Source organism: Kryptolebias marmoratus, linkage group LG7, assembly GCF_001649575.2.
Source record: "Kryptolebias marmoratus isolate JLee-2015 linkage group LG7, ASM164957v2, whole genome shotgun sequence".
Taxonomy (NCBI): Eukaryota; Metazoa; Chordata; class Actinopteri; order Cyprinodontiformes; family Rivulidae; genus Kryptolebias; species Kryptolebias marmoratus.
In genome coordinates, this window is record NC_051436.1 from 2,291,188 (window position 1) to 2,313,023 (window position 21,836).

The 21,836-nt window shown below is 38.8% G+C and overlaps 2 protein-coding genes across 2 annotated transcripts; one reads left to right on the plus strand and one right to left on the minus strand.

Moving 5' to 3' along the window:
* Position 1: 1 nt before the first annotated feature.
* LOC108251611 lies at positions 2 to 3,387 on the minus strand (the record flags this gene model as incomplete). Its single annotated transcript, XM_017441961.3, has 12 exons — positions 3,238 to 3,387; positions 2,876 to 2,951; positions 2,508 to 2,749; positions 2,142 to 2,298; positions 1,911 to 1,995; positions 1,714 to 1,776; positions 1,346 to 1,548; positions 1,134 to 1,262; positions 853 to 1,040; positions 536 to 687; positions 195 to 437; positions 2 to 92 (listed from the first exon to the last, which is right to left on the minus strand). Coding segments are annotated over exons 2-12 (1,599 nt in total), but the record flags the coding sequence as incomplete, so codon positions are not given.
* Positions 3,388 to 12,471: 9,084 nt separating this feature from the next.
* LOC108251613 (alpha-tectorin-like) lies at positions 12,472 to 21,820 on the plus strand. Its single transcript, XM_017441963.3, has 18 exons — positions 12,472 to 12,602; positions 13,266 to 13,335; positions 14,403 to 14,570; positions 14,696 to 14,902; positions 15,711 to 15,810; positions 16,182 to 16,417; positions 16,540 to 16,799; positions 16,991 to 17,147; positions 17,258 to 17,342; positions 17,476 to 17,538; positions 17,633 to 17,832; positions 17,914 to 18,045; positions 18,133 to 18,320; positions 19,151 to 19,302; positions 19,393 to 19,635; positions 19,751 to 19,910; positions 20,076 to 20,159; positions 20,905 to 21,820. Exons 2-17 carry the CDS (start codon positions 13,302 to 13,304, stop codon positions 20,157 to 20,159), a joined length of 2,469 nt encoding a protein of 822 aa, XP_017297452.1. The 5' UTR covers positions 12,472 to 12,602; positions 13,266 to 13,301; the 3' UTR covers positions 20,905 to 21,820.
* Positions 21,821 to 21,836: the final 16 nt, after the last annotated feature.

The window sequence follows — 21,836 nt, forward strand, 5'->3', positions numbered from 1 at the left end:
TGGTGAACTCAAACATGTTAAAGGAGAAGCGGTTGGAAGTTCCTACTCCATTTCCCATCACACGCACTGTCCCATCATCAGGGTTGGCACAGCTGAGAAAAAGGAAAACAGTGTTTAAGTAAAATCAGAACGTATGTTCACAAAGGATATCTGATAAACAGGAGTCATTGTCCACATTTAGAAACATCTCTCACCCATTTTTGATCAGGTCATGTCTAGGTGTGCTGTCAGGATCCGGCACACTGGTTGCCCAGCAGGAGTCGGTCACCACAGCGATTGTGTCTGCATCCAGCCCCTCGGTCTTCAGCTCCACCCAGACCTTCTGATTGAGCTTCACTTCAGTATCTGTAGCTACAACCTTAGTGCATTTTTCATCAATGTAGGGGATCATGGACACATTGTAAGTCCATTCTCCAGCTTGTAGAGTGATCATATAGCTGCAGAACAAAAAGCCAATCACAAGTTAGACCTTATAACATACAAACTAGCTGACAAGTTGTGCATGATGACAAAAACAAAAGCTACCAGCCAGTACCTGTTGTCATTGATTGTGAAAGCCACAGTCTTCAGTTGTGGTTGAGGATTGAAGCAGGAAAACTCAATGAACACTTGGTCATGGCGAATGATGACATCAGTAAAGTTCTGGTTCATGATGGTGTTTGTGTAGTTGATTCTATTTTCATCAAACTGCAGGATGACACATTCAGATGTTGGAACTGACATAGCTTATTTATCTTTCTTTATTTAAATTATTGATTTCTTTAGATCTTTATGGCTTCAAGTGAACAAACTACAGGAGTGCAGCTCAGCAGAGAATTCTTTCTGCTTGTTCAGTAGGAAGTGAGAACTCACCGTGATTTCTGCCCCACAGAGGTTTTCGGTGTTGAAGCTGAAAGTCACTGTGTTGGCCGCCTCATCCAGCTCGCCCCTGCAGCTCTGGTTGTTGAGATGTAAGACTGTGTAGTCGATGCCTCTTTCCTCCAGCAGACAGTTAAAAAGAGTGAGGGAAGCAGAGTTAGCCTCGCAGACCGTTGGATCACCTAAAGGGTAGAAGAATTATTAGTGGAGAAACACTTGGAGACTTTTTCCTCTCATGTAGAAATGTTATAACTATGTTTTGAATATTTATGTACCCAGAGTGTCGGCCTCCTTGTACGGGTGTGCAAACACAGCTCTGCAGAGACAGCCGTTATCTCCACTGAACTTCCTGCCGCAGAACTCATGGTCAGTGCAGAACTTGTCTTGACAGAAGGCTCTGTTTGCTGTAAGAAAGGAAAACAGAGATATTTTATTCTGAACACGTGTGAGGTGAACAGGAATTCTGCTCAACTTGTCCATGTCTTACGGCAACGAGTCTTTATCCGCCAGGCGTTGGGTACGTTGTGGCCATTTAGGCTGCAGGCTCTGGCGTAGGCCCGCATGAACTGACACCTGAGACCATCTGCTGCCGAATATTTGCACAAAGTTTCCGAGCAGGCGTTTATATAGGGTGTTGGGTCAATGTCAGCATTACAGTCGGAGAGCAGTGGGTCTCTCAGCTCGTTACACCTATTCCACACACGCACAGAAACAACATGGGAGAAAATGAAAATCTTGGATATTTTCTGTTTAAATTTCATACATAATAGCAACGTATGATGTGGTACATAACATGAAGTTTACATCAAGGTATAACACAGACATGTTTCCATCTGTTTGGATAAATCTGCTCACCTTGCAGTCAATGCAGCACAGTCGATTGAATTGTCAGCAGGGTCTTGGAACTGCTCTTCACAGCTAGAAACCAACAAACACAACAAACTTAAGATTTCTTTTTGACCTATTCATAAAGTAAGCATTACATCATTGATTCATTGATGAAGTAATATCAGAGCAGAAGTCTGTGAGACAGAGTTTTCATAAGGTGATACCTGAGGGGGCTGTTCTCGGTGCGTTTTTCACTTGAAACATTGCTGGCATCAATACACAGACCAGCCAGAGTTGAATTAACAGGAACTGAAAGGTTTCCCAAACAAAAAGTCAGAAACGTATTGCTAATAAAACTTGGTCAACACAATCAGTAATTTAATAAGAGGATTATGTTTAATTTGTTTATACAGATATTTGAGACTTAGGGTTAGTTATAAGTGTATTTTTTCTACCTTCCATGGAGATCTGTGCCGTGGTGCCATCAAAGAACACATTTATGGTGTATTCAGTGGTTGTAAACTCTGCAGTAACTCCAGTTTCATCCTTGACCACGTCAACACCAAAAAAGTTTTGGCCTGTGCTGTTGATGGGCATCCCTACATTGTTCACCTGCATCAACAAGAAGAGTTTGAGGAAACACTGAGTCATTTAAACTCTGAGAAACAAGCTGGACAGCCACTGAGTTTATGAATCTTATACTAATGTCAAGATGAATTTCTGCAGGAAGATCAGGAGTTTAAGGAAGAGGAGGGGGTGGGAGAGAGTCTTTTAGATTAAATGTTACTCTAATTTCTTTCCTTCAGTTGTTTGTAACTTACCAGGACTCTGCCTCCTTGTTCCAGGACAATTTCATTCGCTGAACTGCCCACAGTCAGAGTCACACTGTCCACAAAGCTCACGTCTCTGCGGCGACGTTCCCGAAAGTTGGCAACCACTTTCAAGTCATTGCCAGAGTCTGCTAGCAGAGAGTACGCACACCGATCTGTCACATTATTAAGATGATCCTGAAAGTCAATGACAGTGGGGCCGGTCAAGGTGCAGATCTCGGCTCTAGCAGCACCTACAAACATGGAGACAGATGAGAGGAATGAGTTACAGACAGTAAACACTTCAAATATTTGTTTCTGACTTGCTGAATCAACTAATATGAAAAGTTATTTTCTTGGCTGATCTGTGTCTGGATTACCTTGCAGTGTGACGAGAACACACAGGTAGAACAGGGGGCGGAGCATGTTGGAGGCGTGTTACACAGCTGACAGGAGCTGGAAGACACACAGATGAGTGGAAAGTCTTAGACACATTTATTATTTCTTTTTCTACAGTAAATACAGCTCCATGCAGGTAAGTAATGGTTCAAATCTTTAAATGCTCAGCAGAAACCAGAAACTCTGGCTACAACAAGTCGTTTGGTAAAAGGAGTTTTGTTCCCATTTTGACCACTCTAATCTGTCTACCTTCATGCGTTTAAAAAAATCTCTATAGTTCATACAAAATGCCTTTTAATATAAATTATCAAAGGCTAAATAACAGCACAAGGTTGAAGCTTACCTTTTGAAGGATGAGGATGATGAAGGCGTCCCAAGAAAGATCCTGCTGTAGTTGGACAGATTTGTCTGTTGGTGTCTCTGTCTCCAGAGTCCTGCTATGTCCTTCCTTCTCTGCCTCCCTCTTTTTATCTCCATCCTCTCACCTATCCACACCCACAAAGAGCATGTGACTGTGAAGCAATCTCAAAGTTGAAATTACCTCTGTTGTCCTCAAGAATCATGTAGGTTTGACAGCTGGAACAAGGACAGAGAGCCAAAATAAATAATACACATACTTCACATATTTACACGTTCATCCTGATAAGTGATCGTAAACTCCCTCTGTTTCATCTGCACCTGTGTCAATGTTAAATAAAACTCTAAGATGAAAATTTGTTAAATTTGATCCAAAGCAGGTGAGCTGGTAGCCATCCCCAGTTGTTGTTGGGCATAAGGTGGGGTACACCCTGGTCAAGTTTCCAATCGATCACAGGACAACATAGACACAAACACCTGTTCATGCTCCTCCTCTAGGGCCGATTTAGAATTTGCAGTTAACCTAAAAGTCCCTTTTTTAACTTTGGGAGAAAACTGGAGGACCTGAAGAAAACATTCACACTCCTTGCCAACAGGAAGTTGAACCTATAACCTTTTTGCTGTGAGGCAACAATAAACAAGCTCTACTTTGTTCCTAAAATCTGGACACAGCTCTCGTTGTTGTTGTTACAACGACCATATAGGCCTTCAAAGTGACATAGACACCCCATCTTCTAGCAGCACCCCATACAGAATGCCATAAGGAAAACACCCATAAGTCTTCAAATCCACAAAACATGGTTGGTTGGTCAAACTCCTGGTTACGTCCTCAGCTATTTGAAAGGGTGAGAATCAGGAGAACAACAGATTCAATTGGCACCCCATCCAGTCTGCCAGTCAGAGACTCCAATAAGACCAGATAATCAGAACTGCTGTTTGGTGCAAAGACACAAACAACAGTCAGAGTGCTTCTTTCTGCAGCTCCAAGCTGCAAAGAGGCAACCTTCTAATGGGATATTAATCAAATTATTAAGCAACAATAAATAGGGCAATTTATTTATTTGTTTTTTATTATTTATTTATTCATGAAACATGTGGTTACTCAAACAATTAATATTAACAGCTTAAATATTGTTGTTTCAAAATCTGCATCCTTTTTGTTTGGTTACATTCCACCTCGGGCATTTGAGGTGACGCCTCAGGCAACTACTGCCTACATAGACAGGATGACGAGGCGTATCAATGGATGTTTTGAAAATTTGCATATTAAGACTGAAGTTATTTTAGTTACCAGGTCACTTCATAAGAGAACAATGACAAAACAGAGTGATTACATTCATTACTTTCTGTTTTTCAGGTTCAGGTTCAGGTAATTATTTTTTTCCTTTTAAAGGGAATATAAACTGAAAGTAGACTGCGCCTCTTTCCTAAAATGGAAAGAGGCCAAAACTGTACAAAAAAACTGGAGTCCTTGCTGTACGTAGTTGAGGTCACCTTAAACATGAAACAAAACCATTCAGTCCATTTTGTCAAGTTCAGTTGTAGTTGGTTTTTGTTTGTTTGGTTATTTTACTTCCTTTGAATTTTCCGAGGCCATGGTCTTGAGCCTTCTCCGGGTCGGGGAAGAAGTGGAGGAGTTTAAGTATCTCGGGGTCTTGTTCAGGAATGAGGGGAAAATGGAGCGGGAGATCGACAGGCGGATTGGTGCAGTGTCTGCAGTGAAGCAGGCGCTGTATCAGTCTGTTGTGGTGAAGAGAGAGCTGAGTCAAAAGGCGAAGCTCTCGATTTACCGGTTGATCTACGTTCCTACCCTCATCTATGGTCACGAGCTTTGGGTAGTGACCGAAAGAACGAGATCGCAAATACAAGCGGCTGAAATGAGTTTCCTCTGCAGGGTGTCTGGGCTCTCCCTTAGAGATCGGGTGAGAAGCTCGGTCATCCGGGAGGGACTCAGAGTAGAGCCACTGCTCCTCCACGTCGAGAGGAGCCAGTTGAGGTGGCTCGGGCATCTGGTGAGGATGCCTCCTGGACGCCTCCCTGGTGAGGTGTTCTGGGCACATCCCAGAGGAGGCCCAGAGGAAGACCCAGGACACGCTGGAGGGACTATGTTTCTGGGCTGGCCTGGGAACGCCTTGGGATTCCCCCGGAGGAGCTGGACCAAGTGGCTGGGGAGAGGGAAGTCTGGGTCTCCCTGCTTAGGCTGCTACCCCCGCGACCCGACCTCGGATAAGAGGAAGAAGATGGATGGATGGATGGATGGATGGATGGATGGATGGATGGATGGATGGATTTACCATCTCCTGGATGACTAGCAATTGTAACATTTTGATTTTTTCTACAATTAAAAATCAGAAATTTGTGTCGTGCATTTGTATTCAGTTCTGTTTCTCTGATACCTCAAACTAGTATTCACAGCAACTAAGTGCATTCAGAATTCACCATAATTAGTAAATTGAGTCAATTTTGTGTTTAATTTAATCTCAGTGTAAATACAGCTTTTCTGTGAAGGTCTCAGAGAATTGTTACAGAACAAACAATAACCAAGCTTTGAACATCTCACAAAGCTGCAGTCTGAGAACAAAATGCTCTGTTAGGAACATATGAAACAATAGCTCTTTAAATATAAAATGGAGCTTGGTTGTTAAAAGCTTTGAATGTTCGAAGAAAGATTTTAAATTCTATTTTGAATTTTACCAATGTAGAGAAGCTATTAGGATGATTATCTCTCCTTCTAAATTTTATCAGAACTGTGGCAGCAGCCCTTTGGATCAATTGATTACTTAACAAACCATTAGATAAAAAGGGAGGCATTACAACAGTCCAGCCTATAAGTGATAAATACATGGACCTGTTTTTCGGCCTCATTTTGGGGCACGATATTTCTAATTTTAAAAATAATGAAACTGTGGAAGAAAGTAGTTCTGATTGCACTTTTAATGTGGGAGTTAAAATACACGTTCCAGATGGAAATTCTTTACATTCGAACTGGAGGCCAAGTTGAAGCCATCCAGAGGAAGTGAAAGGCTGCAAAGGTTGTTCCTCAGATGCTCACTGCCTCTGTCTGTCTGAGTTTAAAAGCAGAAAATTCAGGGTCATGCAGGCTTTTATGTCTCTAAGACATGTTTGTAATCTAGGGCACTGATTGGATTAATAAATAATTGAGTGTCATCAGCAAAACAATATCACATGCTGTCTCATAATTATATATGAGACTGAACTCTATGATTATTCTGGTGTATAAAGAAGCTCGATTGGTAAAAAGAACAGACTGCAATATATCTGTCATGACGAGGGGAGACAGAGACGAACCCAGAACGCAAAATCATTTCTATAAAGAAACTAATTTATTACTTAAACAAAAGATAAAACAAAAGGGCTGATGAGGCAGCAAAAGTAACAATAACAAAAATCTAAACAAAGGAACACGGCATGGCAAGACGAGACAATGAGCAGAACGAAAAGCACAACAATGATCCAGCAGGGTGGTAGGGAAAATGACCAGGTTTTAAACACAGAGTATGATTATGGGAAGTGGGCACAGGTGAGTGATTACAATAACTGACAGGTGGAGATGGGCGTGGCAGAGAAGCAGGGGCAAACAGAGGGGAAGTGAATACTGACTGAGGCACAAGGAACAAGACAGACAAGAAAACAAGTGCAAAATAAATACAAAAGAAAACAAAACAAAAACCCAATCCTTACACTATCAGATAAATATGATTTATATTTTAATACACAACAGATATGCAATACAAATATGCAAAAGTGAGACATGGGTCTGAGGATAGTCTGGTCTTAAAGAGTGGCTTTCATAAATCAGAAATGTAGGCTGGTGTGAAAAACAAAACAAAACAAATAAATTATTTTATTCCATGCTTGTCATCTTTGTCAGATGTGGGAGCTTTAGTTGTTGTTTCAGTTAATTAATTCCATATTCATTCAACAAACTAGTAGGTTTACTAAAATTATTGCACCATACTTTGTATCTGTAATATGCTGAAGGACCAATAGTTGTGGGGAACTCTCCTAAAAGAGGGTTTCTTGCTATTTAGGGCATTATCAGGAATTATTTTTATTCTGCAGAGGTCATAAGAATAATTTTACACACTGTTCAGTGCGTGCTTCACCTGCGGCTCTGATCTTTTGTCCACAGACAGGTGAGGCAGCGCCTCAGGTAGTACATTCGTACATTCCAGCACACCTTTCTCTGTATTTGCATATCAGAACTGACGTAACAGGTGAGGTATTTAGGTCACAGCTAATAGCCGGCTATTATATTGCTATTATAGTTTTTAAGAAATTATTTAAAACAAATTAAACAATCTAACTTTATGAGATTATTATTATTAGAGTCATAATGTATTATGTGAGAAAAGTGGAGATTGGAAAATCTATCTATCTATCTATCTATCTATCTATCTATCTATCTATCTATCTATCTATCCTGCTATTGACACAATCATTGTTATGATATATATATATATATATATATATATATATATATAATTTTTCAGCTCCGTCAATTTATAGTTCAACTGGAAAATCACAAAACAAAATATATATCTAAAAACACAAACAAAAATCAAAAGAAAAAAGCGTTTCTGATGTGAGGAAGTCATTGTTAATCTTTTAAGGTTTTATTTTAAAATCTTAATAAAAGAAATCCACTCCATAAATGTGCAGTTTTCTGTCTAACCACTTGGTCACAGGATTATTAACAGCAACATGTGAAAAAAGCAAATAATACACAGTAAGCTGCTAAAAACACTTTATTTTAAATTTGGTTTAAAAATAAGAGTGATGTTTTGACATATGGAGACAGTACTTGTATAATCTTTTGTTCATAATAATTTATGAACACCCTTACAATCGTTTTAATCTACAGACACCAGGTAGGCTTCAGATCTTTAAGTTTCTTCAAACTTTTCAAAAGTCAGAAACAGAAACTTGCCTCATTTCTGTAAGATGAATATTTGTAAAATTTGTGAATCAATATAAAATGTTATAGAGCATAAAAAGTACATTAATTTGTGGTCATGTTGTGTAAACTAAACTGATACATTTAGCCACAATAAAAAGCAGTTAATGGTTCAAGAGGAGATGTTCAGATTTACATGTGAAGATAATACTGTCCATGTTTGAATTATAGACGCCTCAGATTTTTTTTTAAACTTAATACGCTCCTCCACGCTGAAAGGTGAGGTGTGCTGCCACTTGGTGGATGATTCTTGTAATTGACCAACTCCTAAACAACAAATATGGCTGTAAATTTCTTTTATTTTTCATATTGTCATGGCAAAGATACTTTTAAAAGCTTTAGGTCAAATTGTTTTTTCTTAAAACTACTCCTACTTTATTTATAAAGCACTTTAAAACAACAGCAGCTGCAACAAAGTGCTGCGCAGATAAAAATCTATAAACATTCAAAGTATTGAAAAGACAAAAGGCAACAAAAACAATAAACAGAAGTAAGAGAAAAAGTCTCAACATGTGTTAAAAGCCAATGAATAAAAGTGTCTTCAGAAGTGTTTTAAAAGCTGACAATGAAGGGACACTTCTGACATGTAACGGCAAATTGTTCCATAATTTGGGAGCAGCGACACTAAAAGCTTCAGCTTTGACCTCGATACGTCCAGGAGCAGCTGATCAGCTGACCTGAGGCAACGAGCAGGAGAGTATGAGTGATGTAAACTTTTAAAAACAAATAAAAGAATCTTAAAATGAACTCTAAACTGGAGAGAAGTCAGGACAGGGGGGGATGTGCTCCTTCCTCCCGACTCCGGTTAAGAGCCGAGCAGCAGCGATCTGGATCAACTGGAGACGCCTGAGGGACGACTGGCTGACTCCAGAATGAAGAGCGTTACAGTAATCGAGCTGAGTTGTAACGAAGGCATGAATTACTTTTTCAAAAAGAATTGGCCTGATCTTTGCCAGCTGCCTAAGATGATAAAAACTGGACCTGACCACTGCTCCAACCTGGCGATCTAATTTAAGATCACTGTCCGTTTTAAAACCCAAATTAGAATTTGTCTGCTTCAACTAAGACGTTCCACAGGCGCTGCTGGGACAAAACACCATCACGTCTGTTTTCTTCTCGTTAAAATCGGAGGTCACTAAGTTCCTCACTCTCATCTGCATCCTGAGAGAGGAAAGGATTAACAGACTACAGCTTCCACTGTTTCCGTAACAAACATACAACTTGAATTTGATTGTTATATAAAATTTCCTAACATTAAATTGTATTAGTAACTTAGTTGGCAACATAAGTTTAGTAAAGTTGGGTAAGCGTGGCATGGCCGAAGCTCACAAACTTCGATCTTTGATTCAGGACATAAAAAATGGGAACAAAAAACAAAAACGTGTTGCATTTAGATTTTTGTTCAATATAGAATTCAGCTGGTCTACATTCCAAGGATAAAGAACACATGAACATCTTATAGACATACTTTTACTTGACAACTTGACATATGTGACAGAAGGATTTCATATATTGTCCATCTGGATGAACAACTTTTAAGTGTCAGAGAACCAAATACCTCACACACTGAATCAGTGATTTGTGAGAGTGAGTAACTGTAAGAACATCTTTTAAAGCTTAATTTCAGAAGCTCTTGGGGAAATATCTAAACTCAAAAACAGAGGTTCTTTGCAGTGGCTGTTTCCTGGGATTAGCAAGTTTATTTTGTTTGTTTTTTTAAAATAAAGTTGATTTAATGACGTCTGTAAATATGTTTATTGATAAGCAGATGGAGAACTGATAAACATGACTTTGTTTTCCAACATAAGATGATCTTAGTCTAAAACTGGCACGAAAGGCAGCGGGCGATATGCATTCCCTCAATAAAATGTTAGGTCTTTTACGTCAGAACTGCCTTTGCATATATTTTTCAGGCTTTGCTCTTCTTTTTTATCTTCACTCTGTCTGGGGGAAACACATTTATTTAGTTAAATTCACAATAAAATATTTTAACTTGAAGATAAGCTAAGGGATTTAGTGGATTTTGACAGACTGACCTGGTTTAGATTTAACATCAGTTTTAATATGCAAATGAAACCAGCAGGCTTTAATGGCATTCGAAAGTGTTATTTTTTATTTTTGAAGCAGCTGACCCAACAACTCCACTTACTGTTAAAGGTGGAATGTAACCAAACGAGACGGACTCGAACCTTGATTTATTTTTATTGTGCTGATGGAAGTATCTGCACCATTGATGATTCTTCTTTAACCCTTGTTTTTTCACCTAAACTAAGCACTATTTATACACGGGCACAAACATGCCCAGAAGGTTCAGAAGGTGAAACAAATTTGCACTTTTTCGTGTTAAAAAGTTGACATCTCCAAGGCCATGGGGAGTAGGGGTGTGGAGGGTGCTGCAGCCCTCCCTGATGGCTGCAGGAGCACAGGCGTGTCCAAATACATACTTTGAGGTTATTGAGTTTTGAAAATTAGGTGCATAAACCATCATTGTTATTGTGTTCTGTATCCGTATCTGATAAATTTTACAGCTGAAAAGTGAGCATCTGTGATCAGTTGGACCCACTGAACCAGAAATGTTGAGTTAAAAAGATGCACAAAACATTCGTGAATCTGGGCATCAGAATTTTGCTTTCATTTTCTTTCAGTCAAGAACATTTTGGGGTTAATACTTTTTGTCAGTATGTGCCTAGGCACTAATGATATTTGATGATGATGAGCAGCTCGGTGGAGTTCTGGTACCGGTGGATCTCCCTGAGAGACACGGTACCAGGCCTGTAGAGGTAAGGCTTCTTCACTCCACCGGTGGTCGGGGCGCTCTTACAGGCGGCTTTGGTGGCGAGCTGCTTCCTGGGAGCTTTACCTCTGCGGGTGGTCTGCTTGGTTCTGGCCATGACTGGACTTCAGGGTTCTTCACGTTTAACACTTGTTGTCATGGTTACGCATCATAACAAAATGTCCAAAAGGAAAAGGTTACCGGATACCGATACCGGAGGAAATAATCATCCAAAAACACAATTTACAACTAGAAAAAAAAGAGGAAAATGAGTGTAACAGAGCTACGCCAACATGCAGCCACCTTGAGCCGCACGATTCTAGAAGCAGTAGAGATAGAACACATCCTGGATGCTGGAGAAAGGCACGGGCTCCCTGAAACTGTGCAAGAAAAAGTAGGTAAAGAAAATGGATGGATGGATGGATGGATGGATGGATGGATGGATGGATGGAGAGGTCTTTAAAAACAGAAGAAAACTATAGAAGTCTAACAAAACAGCAGGAAAAACTTGTGGAAAAAAATAATGAGATAAGGGTGTGGTATGAGTTTATACAAATCTATTATTATTATTATTATTATTATTATTATTATTATTAGTAGTAGTAGTAGTAGTAGTAGTAGTAGTAGTAGTAGTAGTAGTAGTAGTAGTAGAAGTAGTAGTAGTAGTAGTAGTAGTAGTAGTAGTAGTAGTAGTAGTAGTAGTAGTAGTAGTAGTAGTAGTAGTAGTAGTAGTAGTAATTATAATAATACCTGGGCTAACTACTGGCATATTTGGTAGCACTGTTGCCTCACAGCAAGTTGGTTGTAGGTTCGACTCCAGCTGGACCTTCCTGCAGTAAGTTTGCAGGTTCTTATTTTGCATGCATGGGTTTCCTGCAGGTACTCCATTTTCATCCTAAACCCCCCAGAAACGCTGCTTTTAGGTTAACTGTCTATTCTAAATTGGCTTTGTGATGCTGAGCATGAGCAGTTGCTTGTCTCCATGTGGCCTGACCAGAGCGTATCCCAACTTTTTCCCAACAGCCGCTGGAAATAAGCATCAGCTTACCTTGACTCTGCTGTGGGTCGAGCAGGTTCATCAAATTAAAAAAAAGAACAGTTGTAAAATTTACCAATAAATTACTTAGAACTGAGAAATTTTAAACAAACAATATGGAAACCAGTCTGCAGTTTAAGAGTATTAATAAATGGAATAACAAAATAAAAAACTAGTATTTCTTTTTGAAAAGTTGCTCATGCCGATGGAAGAAACTGCAGCATAGCGCAACGATCAAAGCAGAGCTGAACAGTTTCATCTTAAAGTATTCATTTCACGTTGACCCAGTTCTGCAACTTAATATTTCTGAGAATTGGAAGTGTATGCAATGTTCAGTATGTGCATTTTATTTGACAAATCATTGACCTATTTCCAGCTGTCAAACCTAATTACAGGGATTATAAGATGACAGTCACCTGTTTTTTTTGGGTGTGGACAGGAGAGGGTGATAATAAAAAGAGGGAACCAGAGAGGTAGAGACAGAGACATCAGCAGACAAATCTGTGGCAAGATCTTCAGAGAGCCTCCTGAACAGAAGCCTTCATCATCCTCATCCTTCCAGAAGTAAGACCAGCTTCACTCCTGTGCTGTTATTTAGCCTCTCATCACACAGCAAATTAATTATTTATTGATTTTGCTTTCTTTGCTCTTGTTTCTGTGAGGATTTTCTTGTTGGTTAAATGATTAAATGTGGCCTAATGTGATATAATTCACATTATAGTGATCTGTTTGAGGATGGATATATGATCATATCAGTAACGATAGGATGAGATGATCGGTCATTGTTTCCTTCCACAGACTTAGCCTGCTGTTGCAGCCAGTGTTACTGGTTGCTGTTGAACTTTTACAGATGTTGTGGGAACATTTCATTTGAAGGGGTCTGCATATGACTGACATGACCCCTGTCATAAACATGAACGAGTCTTTCTGAATGTATATAATTGTTGTCATTAAGTGTAATTTGGTAAATTATGACACCTTTATTGCAAAGTTGACATTGTTTAAAATGTCTTTCTTATGATAATTGGATATTACTCAAGATAAAAATGTCTTTGTTATGGGTTAGGCTGATTGTGTATATTGGTTAATGTCAAGTTGAAATAGCAAAGACATCCATGTTCATGACAGGTGTGTCATGTCAGTCTTGTGCACACTTCTTCAAATAAAATGTTACCGATATGGCTTATCAGAAATGTGCACTGAGCTGTCCAATCATCTGTCTTCCAGCTAATTCACCTCGGAGCGTTGTGGCAAGCCTCCAAAATGCACTACCTGTGTAGTTTGATTGCGCTGACAGGTAAGCTCAAAACAAATCAGCCAAACTCAAAAATATATTGATAACACAACTGAAAAGTAATCCATAATATGAAATGTTTACTTCAGTAAAGGTTTACCACTGTTACTGTTAAACAATCTAAGCACAGTTGTTCGAATCGGCAGGCAGAAAAACATCCCAGATCGGAAAAAGCATGAGTCATAAACAATAACAACTGCTGAGAAACTGGTTTGCAGACTTAATTATGAAACATAATCACAGTCATTTTGGTCAATATTGTAATTACAGTTATTAAAAACAATTATTCATACAGCTTGGAAAGAAAAGTGAATTACCCTAAAGGTTAAATTATCCTTGACACCTTTCTTTTGAACGTTCTCTGAAAATAAAATTGCAATGTAAGCTACTGTATAAAATAATAAACACAAAAAATGAATAAAATCAGCAATGTAGTATATGAAGTCTGTCCCATCTCACCTGCTGAAGCTTGGAGCTCCTTCAGAGTCACAGAGATCTTGGTGCTCTCTCTCACTGTCCTCCTTTCTGCTCTTGGTTGATTTACACATGTTCCATATTCCTTCCATTTCAGGATGACAGACTTAACAAAACAGGATGAGATGTTTAATGTCTTGGAATTGTTTTTTTTTTGTATTCATCCCATGACTTGTACTTTTCGGTAATCTTTCCTCAGAGTTGAATCAGGACAGTCAATTTGTAGGGGGTGAATAGTTATGCAATCACTTATTTTACATCACATATTGGCATTTTGAGTTTCTTTTTTTTTACTGACCATGGCTAATTTATAATAGCAATAAACGCACAGCACATCAAAGGCACTGTAGTTTAAATCACATTGAGCAGGAATGGAATCAAAATGACTTACTTTAAACTATATAGTTAGTTTTTTTTACATATAAAAAAGAAAGACAGGTATAACCCATGAGAGCTGCTCTGAAACCCTTAAAAAAGCGAACCCTGCAATTGCAGCTATATATTATTCCCATAATAGCCTTTATTAAGCAAATATCTCTCTCTTTACAGCACAGCAGTGCTGTACTACAAACACTAAGTACATTTTGTTTCAACAGCGCTGCTCAGTGGTGCCTTCGCCCAAACTCGGCAGTACTACTTTGTGAGCACGTCGGAAACGTGGACAGACGCTCAGAGCTTCTGCAGACAGGAGTACACTGACTTGGCCACGCTTGAAAACACAGCAGATGTTGATGCTGTTGTTCAAACCACATCAAGCTATACAGGTGAGTTTTTAATGAGTACCGAAAACAAACAAACTATAGAAGAGAGCGGAGAGCCTCACCATTCAGGTCATTCAGCATTGAGCAACATTGCAGCAGTTTTATATAATCAATGTATTTTTGAACAGGCAAGGCTTGGACAGGTCTGTATGACGGCTGGATATGGGCCCTAAATGACCCCGACTTCTATGGTGACGGAGAGACCATGTTTAGAAACTGGAATTCTGGAGAGCCCAACAATTATAATGGACAAGAAAATTGTGTTAACATGTTTTCCGACGGCAAATGGAATGACTTGAACTGCATGAACAGACTTCCTTTTGTGTGCTACAATGGTGAGTTTATATACTGTAAGATAAAAGGTTTATTAGTCACCGTATATTTTTTTATGATTTGCTTTTTAAAAGTTACACTTTTTTGTAGTTTCTAAAGTGATTGTGAACGTTTCTTTAAACGTGTCACTAAACTGTGTCCTGATAGACCAAATCTCAGTTACTCACTCCTGCTAATAAACACGTAGCTACGTCACACAGCCAGCTGAGCAACAAACAGGACTTCCACAGGTCTACTGATGCTTAAATAACAACGACTTCCAAAACAGCTGGAGGTGTCATGAGAAATGTAAACAAAAACAAAATGCAATAATTTGCAAATCTTTGTAGTCCATATTTTATTGACAATGGGACACTATAAACATTAAGAAAAAGTGTCCTTTTTAACAAAATAAGGTAATTTTGAATTTGATAGCAGCAAATCTTTAAAATAGTTCCAGGTTCATGTTTCCCTCTGTGAAGCCTCCCTTCTTCTTTTAACATCAGTCTGTGAATGTAAAGAATCTGAGACCAGCTGCTGGAGGTTGTAGAGGGAATGTTGTCCCATTCTTGTCTTGTGTAGGATTCTAGCTATTCAACAGTCCTGGCTCTCCCCAAACCTTTTAATTCCTGATCCCCCAAGTAAAAATGGCAAATACCTGCAACTCCAAACATTCTTGGTAGAACTACATAAATATTGCTAAAAATAATAAATAAATAATAGTTTATGGCTTATCTTGATTCTGTTGATTATTTCCTGCCACTTGTGTATTTACAGAAGAAACAAAAATAAAACAACAGACTTTAATTCTTTTTATCTGTAAATTTACAGGTATGTCAGGTGGATCAGCAGTGTTTGTTTTCAGGAGCCAATCAGCAACCTGGACTGAAGCTCAGGCATTCTGCAGGAACAATTATGTAGATCTTGTCAGGTACAGTCAACACAATTGAATACTGTAATAATAGATGATGAACTGTAAATTAGATCAACTTATTGAAAAAAAGTATGGATTTCACTAAAGAAATAGACCATATCTTTGTTTTATTAATAATTTTTATGGTCTGTCCGTTTTTATTTTACATTCCTTTAATTTATGCAACTCTTGAAGATGCAACTATGGAATCGTAACAAAACTTTTGTATTTTTACAAAATAAAAGTATCCTTGTACAACTATTATTGCATTTTATTTTCATTCACTAACTGCAGATGATACTTCACTGTTCTAATTGTTAAATGCATTCTCAGAAAACAAACAAACATTAGTTTAATTTGATGTTATTGTGCTTCTCTTTCTCTCACAGTATACGGAATCAGGGAGAAAATGATGTGATCAGAGCCTTAGCAGGTACAACAGTGTGGATTGGTCTCACACGGAAAGAGCTGTGGTCTGATGGGAGCAACTCTCAGTTTGTGAACTGGGCAGCCGGTCAGCCAACCGTTGGTTCTGACAAGTGTGTCGCTGCAGCGTTTGATGACTCAGGAAAATGGTCCAAGGAAGTCTGCACCCAGAGTTTACCATTCATCTGTTATGAAAATTGTAATGTATCTTTTTTTCTTCTGTCACACATTTGATGAAAGCATTGTCACTGCCAAATTATCACTGATTGATCACATTTAAAAGTCTCAGAGTTAAATTATTTTGATTCTTCATGTCTGCAGGTGTTGACGGAGACTCCTTCTACTCATCTGCTGACGTTTGCTCTGTGACCGGCCCTGTCGTCATCGACTTTCAAGGTGCTCTTAACTCAGTGAGTGATCTGTGTGCCTACGCTCTGGTTTCGGATCCGTCAAACGGCTTCACAGTGCTGGCGAACTTCGGGGAACGTCGTCAGCCAGATGTGAGCTTTGTGGACAGTGTGACCCTGAGGCTGGCTGCTTCAGGTGTTCAGATTCACCTGGAACAAGGAGGCAGAGTCAGGGTAAGTTACCTACAACCGCAGGCTCGAAGTCATAACAGAATTTGATGTAACCCTTACCTATTTGCTCTGCTTTCTGCAGACTATTATCTTTCTTTTTCACTACAAAAGTAGAGGATTTATGAGAAATGATTGTATGTGTGAAACCAACCCATTTGTGTATGTTTTGGATGTTTCCCTTCTCTTTGGTGCAGGTGAACGATGACATGGTGACCCTCAACAGCTCAGTCCAGCAGTTTCATGGAGTTGACCTCTCCAAGGATGAAACTGGAGTCACTGCACAGTTTACAGCCTGCACACTCATCATTTCTGTGTTTTTTGATGGCACCACAGTTCAAATTCACAAAAAATGTAAGGATTAGATTTCTCCAAGAAGGATGTAAACTTCAAATATTGTCCGTGTTTAATGAGCTTGAACACTGATGCAGTTCTGACTCACATTCTGTTTTAAACCTTCACAGCACCGTCCGGTTCTTCTTTGAGTGGTCTGTGTGTCGACTCCAACAGCGTTTCTAGTGCCAGGCTCCTTCAGTACAGCTCCGCCAGGTATCACAAGCTCAACGTCCCACTGGCTGCTGCTCTGTTACTGAATTATGAATGAGCTGTTGAGTCTTCTTTTGTGTTTTATAAACAAGCCAAAAAAGAAAAACATTTGTAAAATTTTGCTTTTGGCCCCTAGGTGTGAGCCTCAGGACAGCAGTGTTGACATCAGTGCGATTCCCCACAACAACGTGACTGAACGGTGAGCATTTCATGAGTCAGATGAACCAAAGAAAAATGAACAAAGACTATAAGTTTAACCCACATGTTCTTATTTCCTTCCATGTGTGGACTAGTTGTAACCTCATGAGGGCTGCACCCTTCACCTCGTGTAATGGTGACATTGACCCAACACCCTACATAACTGGCTGCAAGAATTCATGCAGATATTCTTCAAAGGACCATCTCTGGTGTCAGTTCATGTGGGCCTACGCCAGAGCCTGCAGTCTGAAACATGGCAATGCAATTGGGCCCTGGTGGAAAACAGCCAAATGCTGTAAGTACTGATCAACTTAAGCCGATTTTTTTAAATAGCTCTCATGTTTTCCAAATAATGCATCTCTGTGTTCCTCTGTAGCTCCACCCAGGGCTTTGTGCCAAGACAAATTCTGCAGTGATCATGAGTACTGTGGCAGGAAGTTCAGTGGAGAATATGGCTGCCTCTGCAGAGCCTGGTTTGCATCCAAGTTCAACACCTCTTACACTCTAGGTATGACATCTGTGCTCCACATATAACATGGATGAATGATTGGAAGGCAATTTCTGTTTTCATTTTCATGAATACTTTAATTTTCAGGCGAACAAACTGAATGCAAGCACAACTCTGCTTCGATCACTCTTGCTGGTTGTCTGATGGAGGAAAAGGGCATCGACTACACTGTCTTACACCTCAATGACAAGAGCTGCAGGGGCGTGATAAATGAGGAGACCCACATGGTGACTTTCAGCTTCAGCACCAGAGACAGCTGTGATGCGGAGATCATGGTAGATTCTTTAACTCTTTACTTTCTACAAGCAGAAAATGTCCTTGCAGTACCTTACTAAGTTTCCATAGAAGTGCTCCTAAAACATGTTATAATGAGTAGTACCACAAGTAATACTAAGCTTTTAAAGTTTCATCATTACAGCAACATTAAAAACTAGCTTTTCATTTTCAGACATATCAAATATCTGACATAAACAAGCAAACTGACTGATCTAATTGAACTTCTAACTTAAAGCTAAAAACCAAATCTGCTACTTTATCTTAACCTTAACTTTTTAACAAACCCAATTGTCGGAGGGACATGTTGATTATCCTTGGTTAGGCCTTCTTTAGTTGATGATATCTTGTGTTAATGGGAAACCATAAAAAAACCCAAAGATCCTCGATCTTTGGGATCCAATCAGGTCCTATAGAGACTTGACTGGTGCTGCTGAAGTAGCCACTAACACAGTCCAGTTTTTTCCTCAGGGGGTTCTAGAAATATTTTCCACCGCAGTTTTGTTTGAAATAGTTTCTGTTGCAATTTGGTTGAAACAATCATTTTTTATGATGGTTAATAAGCTTGTTACTTAATTTGTAAATAGTTGATACCAAATTTCTGTCAAAGCACCACTGGAGGAATCCTGAGCACCAGCAGTGGTGCTTGTACCAGTTTGAGAATCATGGTTTTATAGCATTTCTGCAGTTTGGATTATTTTGTTAGAATTTGTCATAATGTTCACATGCTGAGTTCAGCACAACTAGTGACAGTCTAAAAAAACATAATGTGGAAAGATAAAATATAAAAGCTCATATTATGAGATTTTTGACTGAATGTGTGATCCTGCAGACCATTGGGAACCAAATAAAATACACAAACGCCATCATGAACCAGAACAGCACTGACGTCATCACTCGCCATGACCAAGTGTTCATTGAGTTTTCCTGCTACTATCCTGAGCCTGAGTTGAAGACCGTGTACTTCAGGATCAAAGACAACAGGTACTGGCTGGTAGCTGCTGTTTTACTGCAGAACTTGTTGTCAGCTGGTTTTGTGTCAAAGAAGCTAAGATGTGTATGATTGCTTTGCAGCTACGTGTCCACAATAACATCTGGAGAGTGGACTTACAATGTGACCATGAATGCTTACATTGATGAACAATGCACCAAAGTGGTAGTTATGGACACTGAAGTGAAGCTCAATCAGAAGGTCTGGATCGAGCTGAAGACCAGCGGGCTGGATGCAGACACAGTCGCCGTGGTAACCGACTCCTGCTGGGCAACCAGTGAGAAGTCACCCGACAGCACGCCAAAACACGACCTGATCGTAGATGGGTGAGAAATGCACGAAAGAGGCAGCTGGTTAAAGCTTTGTTCTCAAATTTGTTCGTGAACATGGTTTCTGAATGAGATCGCTTTTTTTATGTATTTATTTATTTTTATTGCTCAGCTGTGCTGCTCCTGGTGACGGGACGGTGCGTGTGAAGGGAAACGGGATTGGAACTTCCAACTACTTCTCCTTCAACATGTTTGAGTTCACCAATCATCCCAATGATGTTTATCTGCACTGCCAGCTTCAGCTGTGTCTCAAAAAGGACAACTGTGTCCCGGTACGCCTCAAAGCTTTCCAAAATAACATTTAATACTAGTTATTACAAGACCTGCTAGTTCCTAAAATTATTTCTAATGCTCAGTGACAACTTTTCAGTTTTTTATTTATAGATGAACTGCAGAATAAGGGTTGATTTTCTAAAACTCTCTTTTCTACCTTCCAGGTCTGCCCAGATAAAAGAAGACGTAGATTTGCCAGATCCCAACGGGACACTTCAGCCTTGATCAGCATGGGCTGGGGAAAATAGGTAATACATTTAATTTACACTTCATGGTCATTTTTTTGTGATTTTTATGTACCTGAAAAACACCTCACTAAATAAAACAAATTCTAAACTCATGATAAAGTCATATGCAATCATCCAATCAATAAATAAAGGCCATCAACATTTTTTTTTTAATTTTGTAAAATTTGTTGATTGTTGTTAGACAAAATGTTGCAACAATTAAATAAAAAATTGACTAGATTTAATAACATATGGCTCTAATATGTTGACTTAAATCTTCAACTTAAAAATACTTTAACTTATCTAACTACAGGCTATCTGATAAGTTTGTTGATCAGCATTCTTCATTTGATAAAAATAATTAAATCCAGGGTAAAAAAATGCATGCAAAAATTAAAGCATGATATATGTGTTAGGAATGACTCTCAGCTACCACCACACCAATTTTTAGCTCAATATATTTAAAAATGGCTGACATATAGCTTTTTTTTGTTGATTAGCTATAACCGCCATCTTGAATTGGGTTGACTTCAAATGTTATTCAGTTGTAGATGACCATAGTTTCATTCAACTCTCACTGCTTCATAAAATATTTTGTTAACAAACGGATATGGGCAGTTACATGATCGCCCATGTTTCCTGGAGTCAGAAACGAGGGCATCACTAAACACTTGGAGACAGATTGGATGAAGAACTAAAGTAAAGCCAAAAGACAAATAATTTTTGTATGAGAGAAATAAATCAGTTCTTCTCATTATCTTCTCAGATGGTTTCCATGGTGACTGAGATTGGCCTTTCATACGGATCCCTGACCTGAACCCTGATCCAGAGACTTTACGAACAGATGAGCTTTGCAGACCTTTTTATTCCAACCTTTAATCAAAACATGATTAAATGGTGCTCGAAACCGGTTATGGGTAATCTCCTGATTTGCTCACATATAAATATCAATACTGTATTTTAGAATCACAGCATGCCTGGGGGTGTTTCAGGACAGGTTAACATTTGTTAAACCATTTGTGATAAGAATTTGCATCCACCTTAATAAAATTAACCAGAAAGAGTTATTTTAGGATTAATGATAGAAACTGTGGATCAATTATGAAAAAGTTTAAATTAAGATTTGTTATAAACACCAGCATGACTCATATTTTGAAGGTGATAGCAGCAGTGACAATCTCATCTTTGCCTACATCCCTTTTCTTTGTTTGTTTCTTGAACAATTTGTACATTGATTCTTATGCTTTTTAGTCAATCATTATCAGTATAGAAGGAAATCAAAGCAAGTTTTTGGATTTATTTTTCTAAGGGTTTGTTTTTAGTCTTTCAAACTGAATCAGATCATGTTTAATTTACTATTAAATAAGGGCATAATGACAACACAAACAGTCTAAGCATCCATTTTGCTATTTTTGGAATCATTAAATGACTTGTATTTCAATTCTATGTAACAATTATGGTGTAAATATATCTTAAAAACTGGGTTTTCAATTGTAACTTGATGTTTGGAGATTATTTAAGGACCTCTACTTGGTGTTGGGTGACACACATTACGGACCTACTGTGTGATTAATCTGTCTTCATGAACAGTTTTGGACAAATTCATGTTTTTGTGTTACTGTTTTATTATTTGTCAGTATCAAAAATAAAATAAAAAAATTAAGTTTGTGGGAAAACTAGAAGTTCTGAGTTTGACTT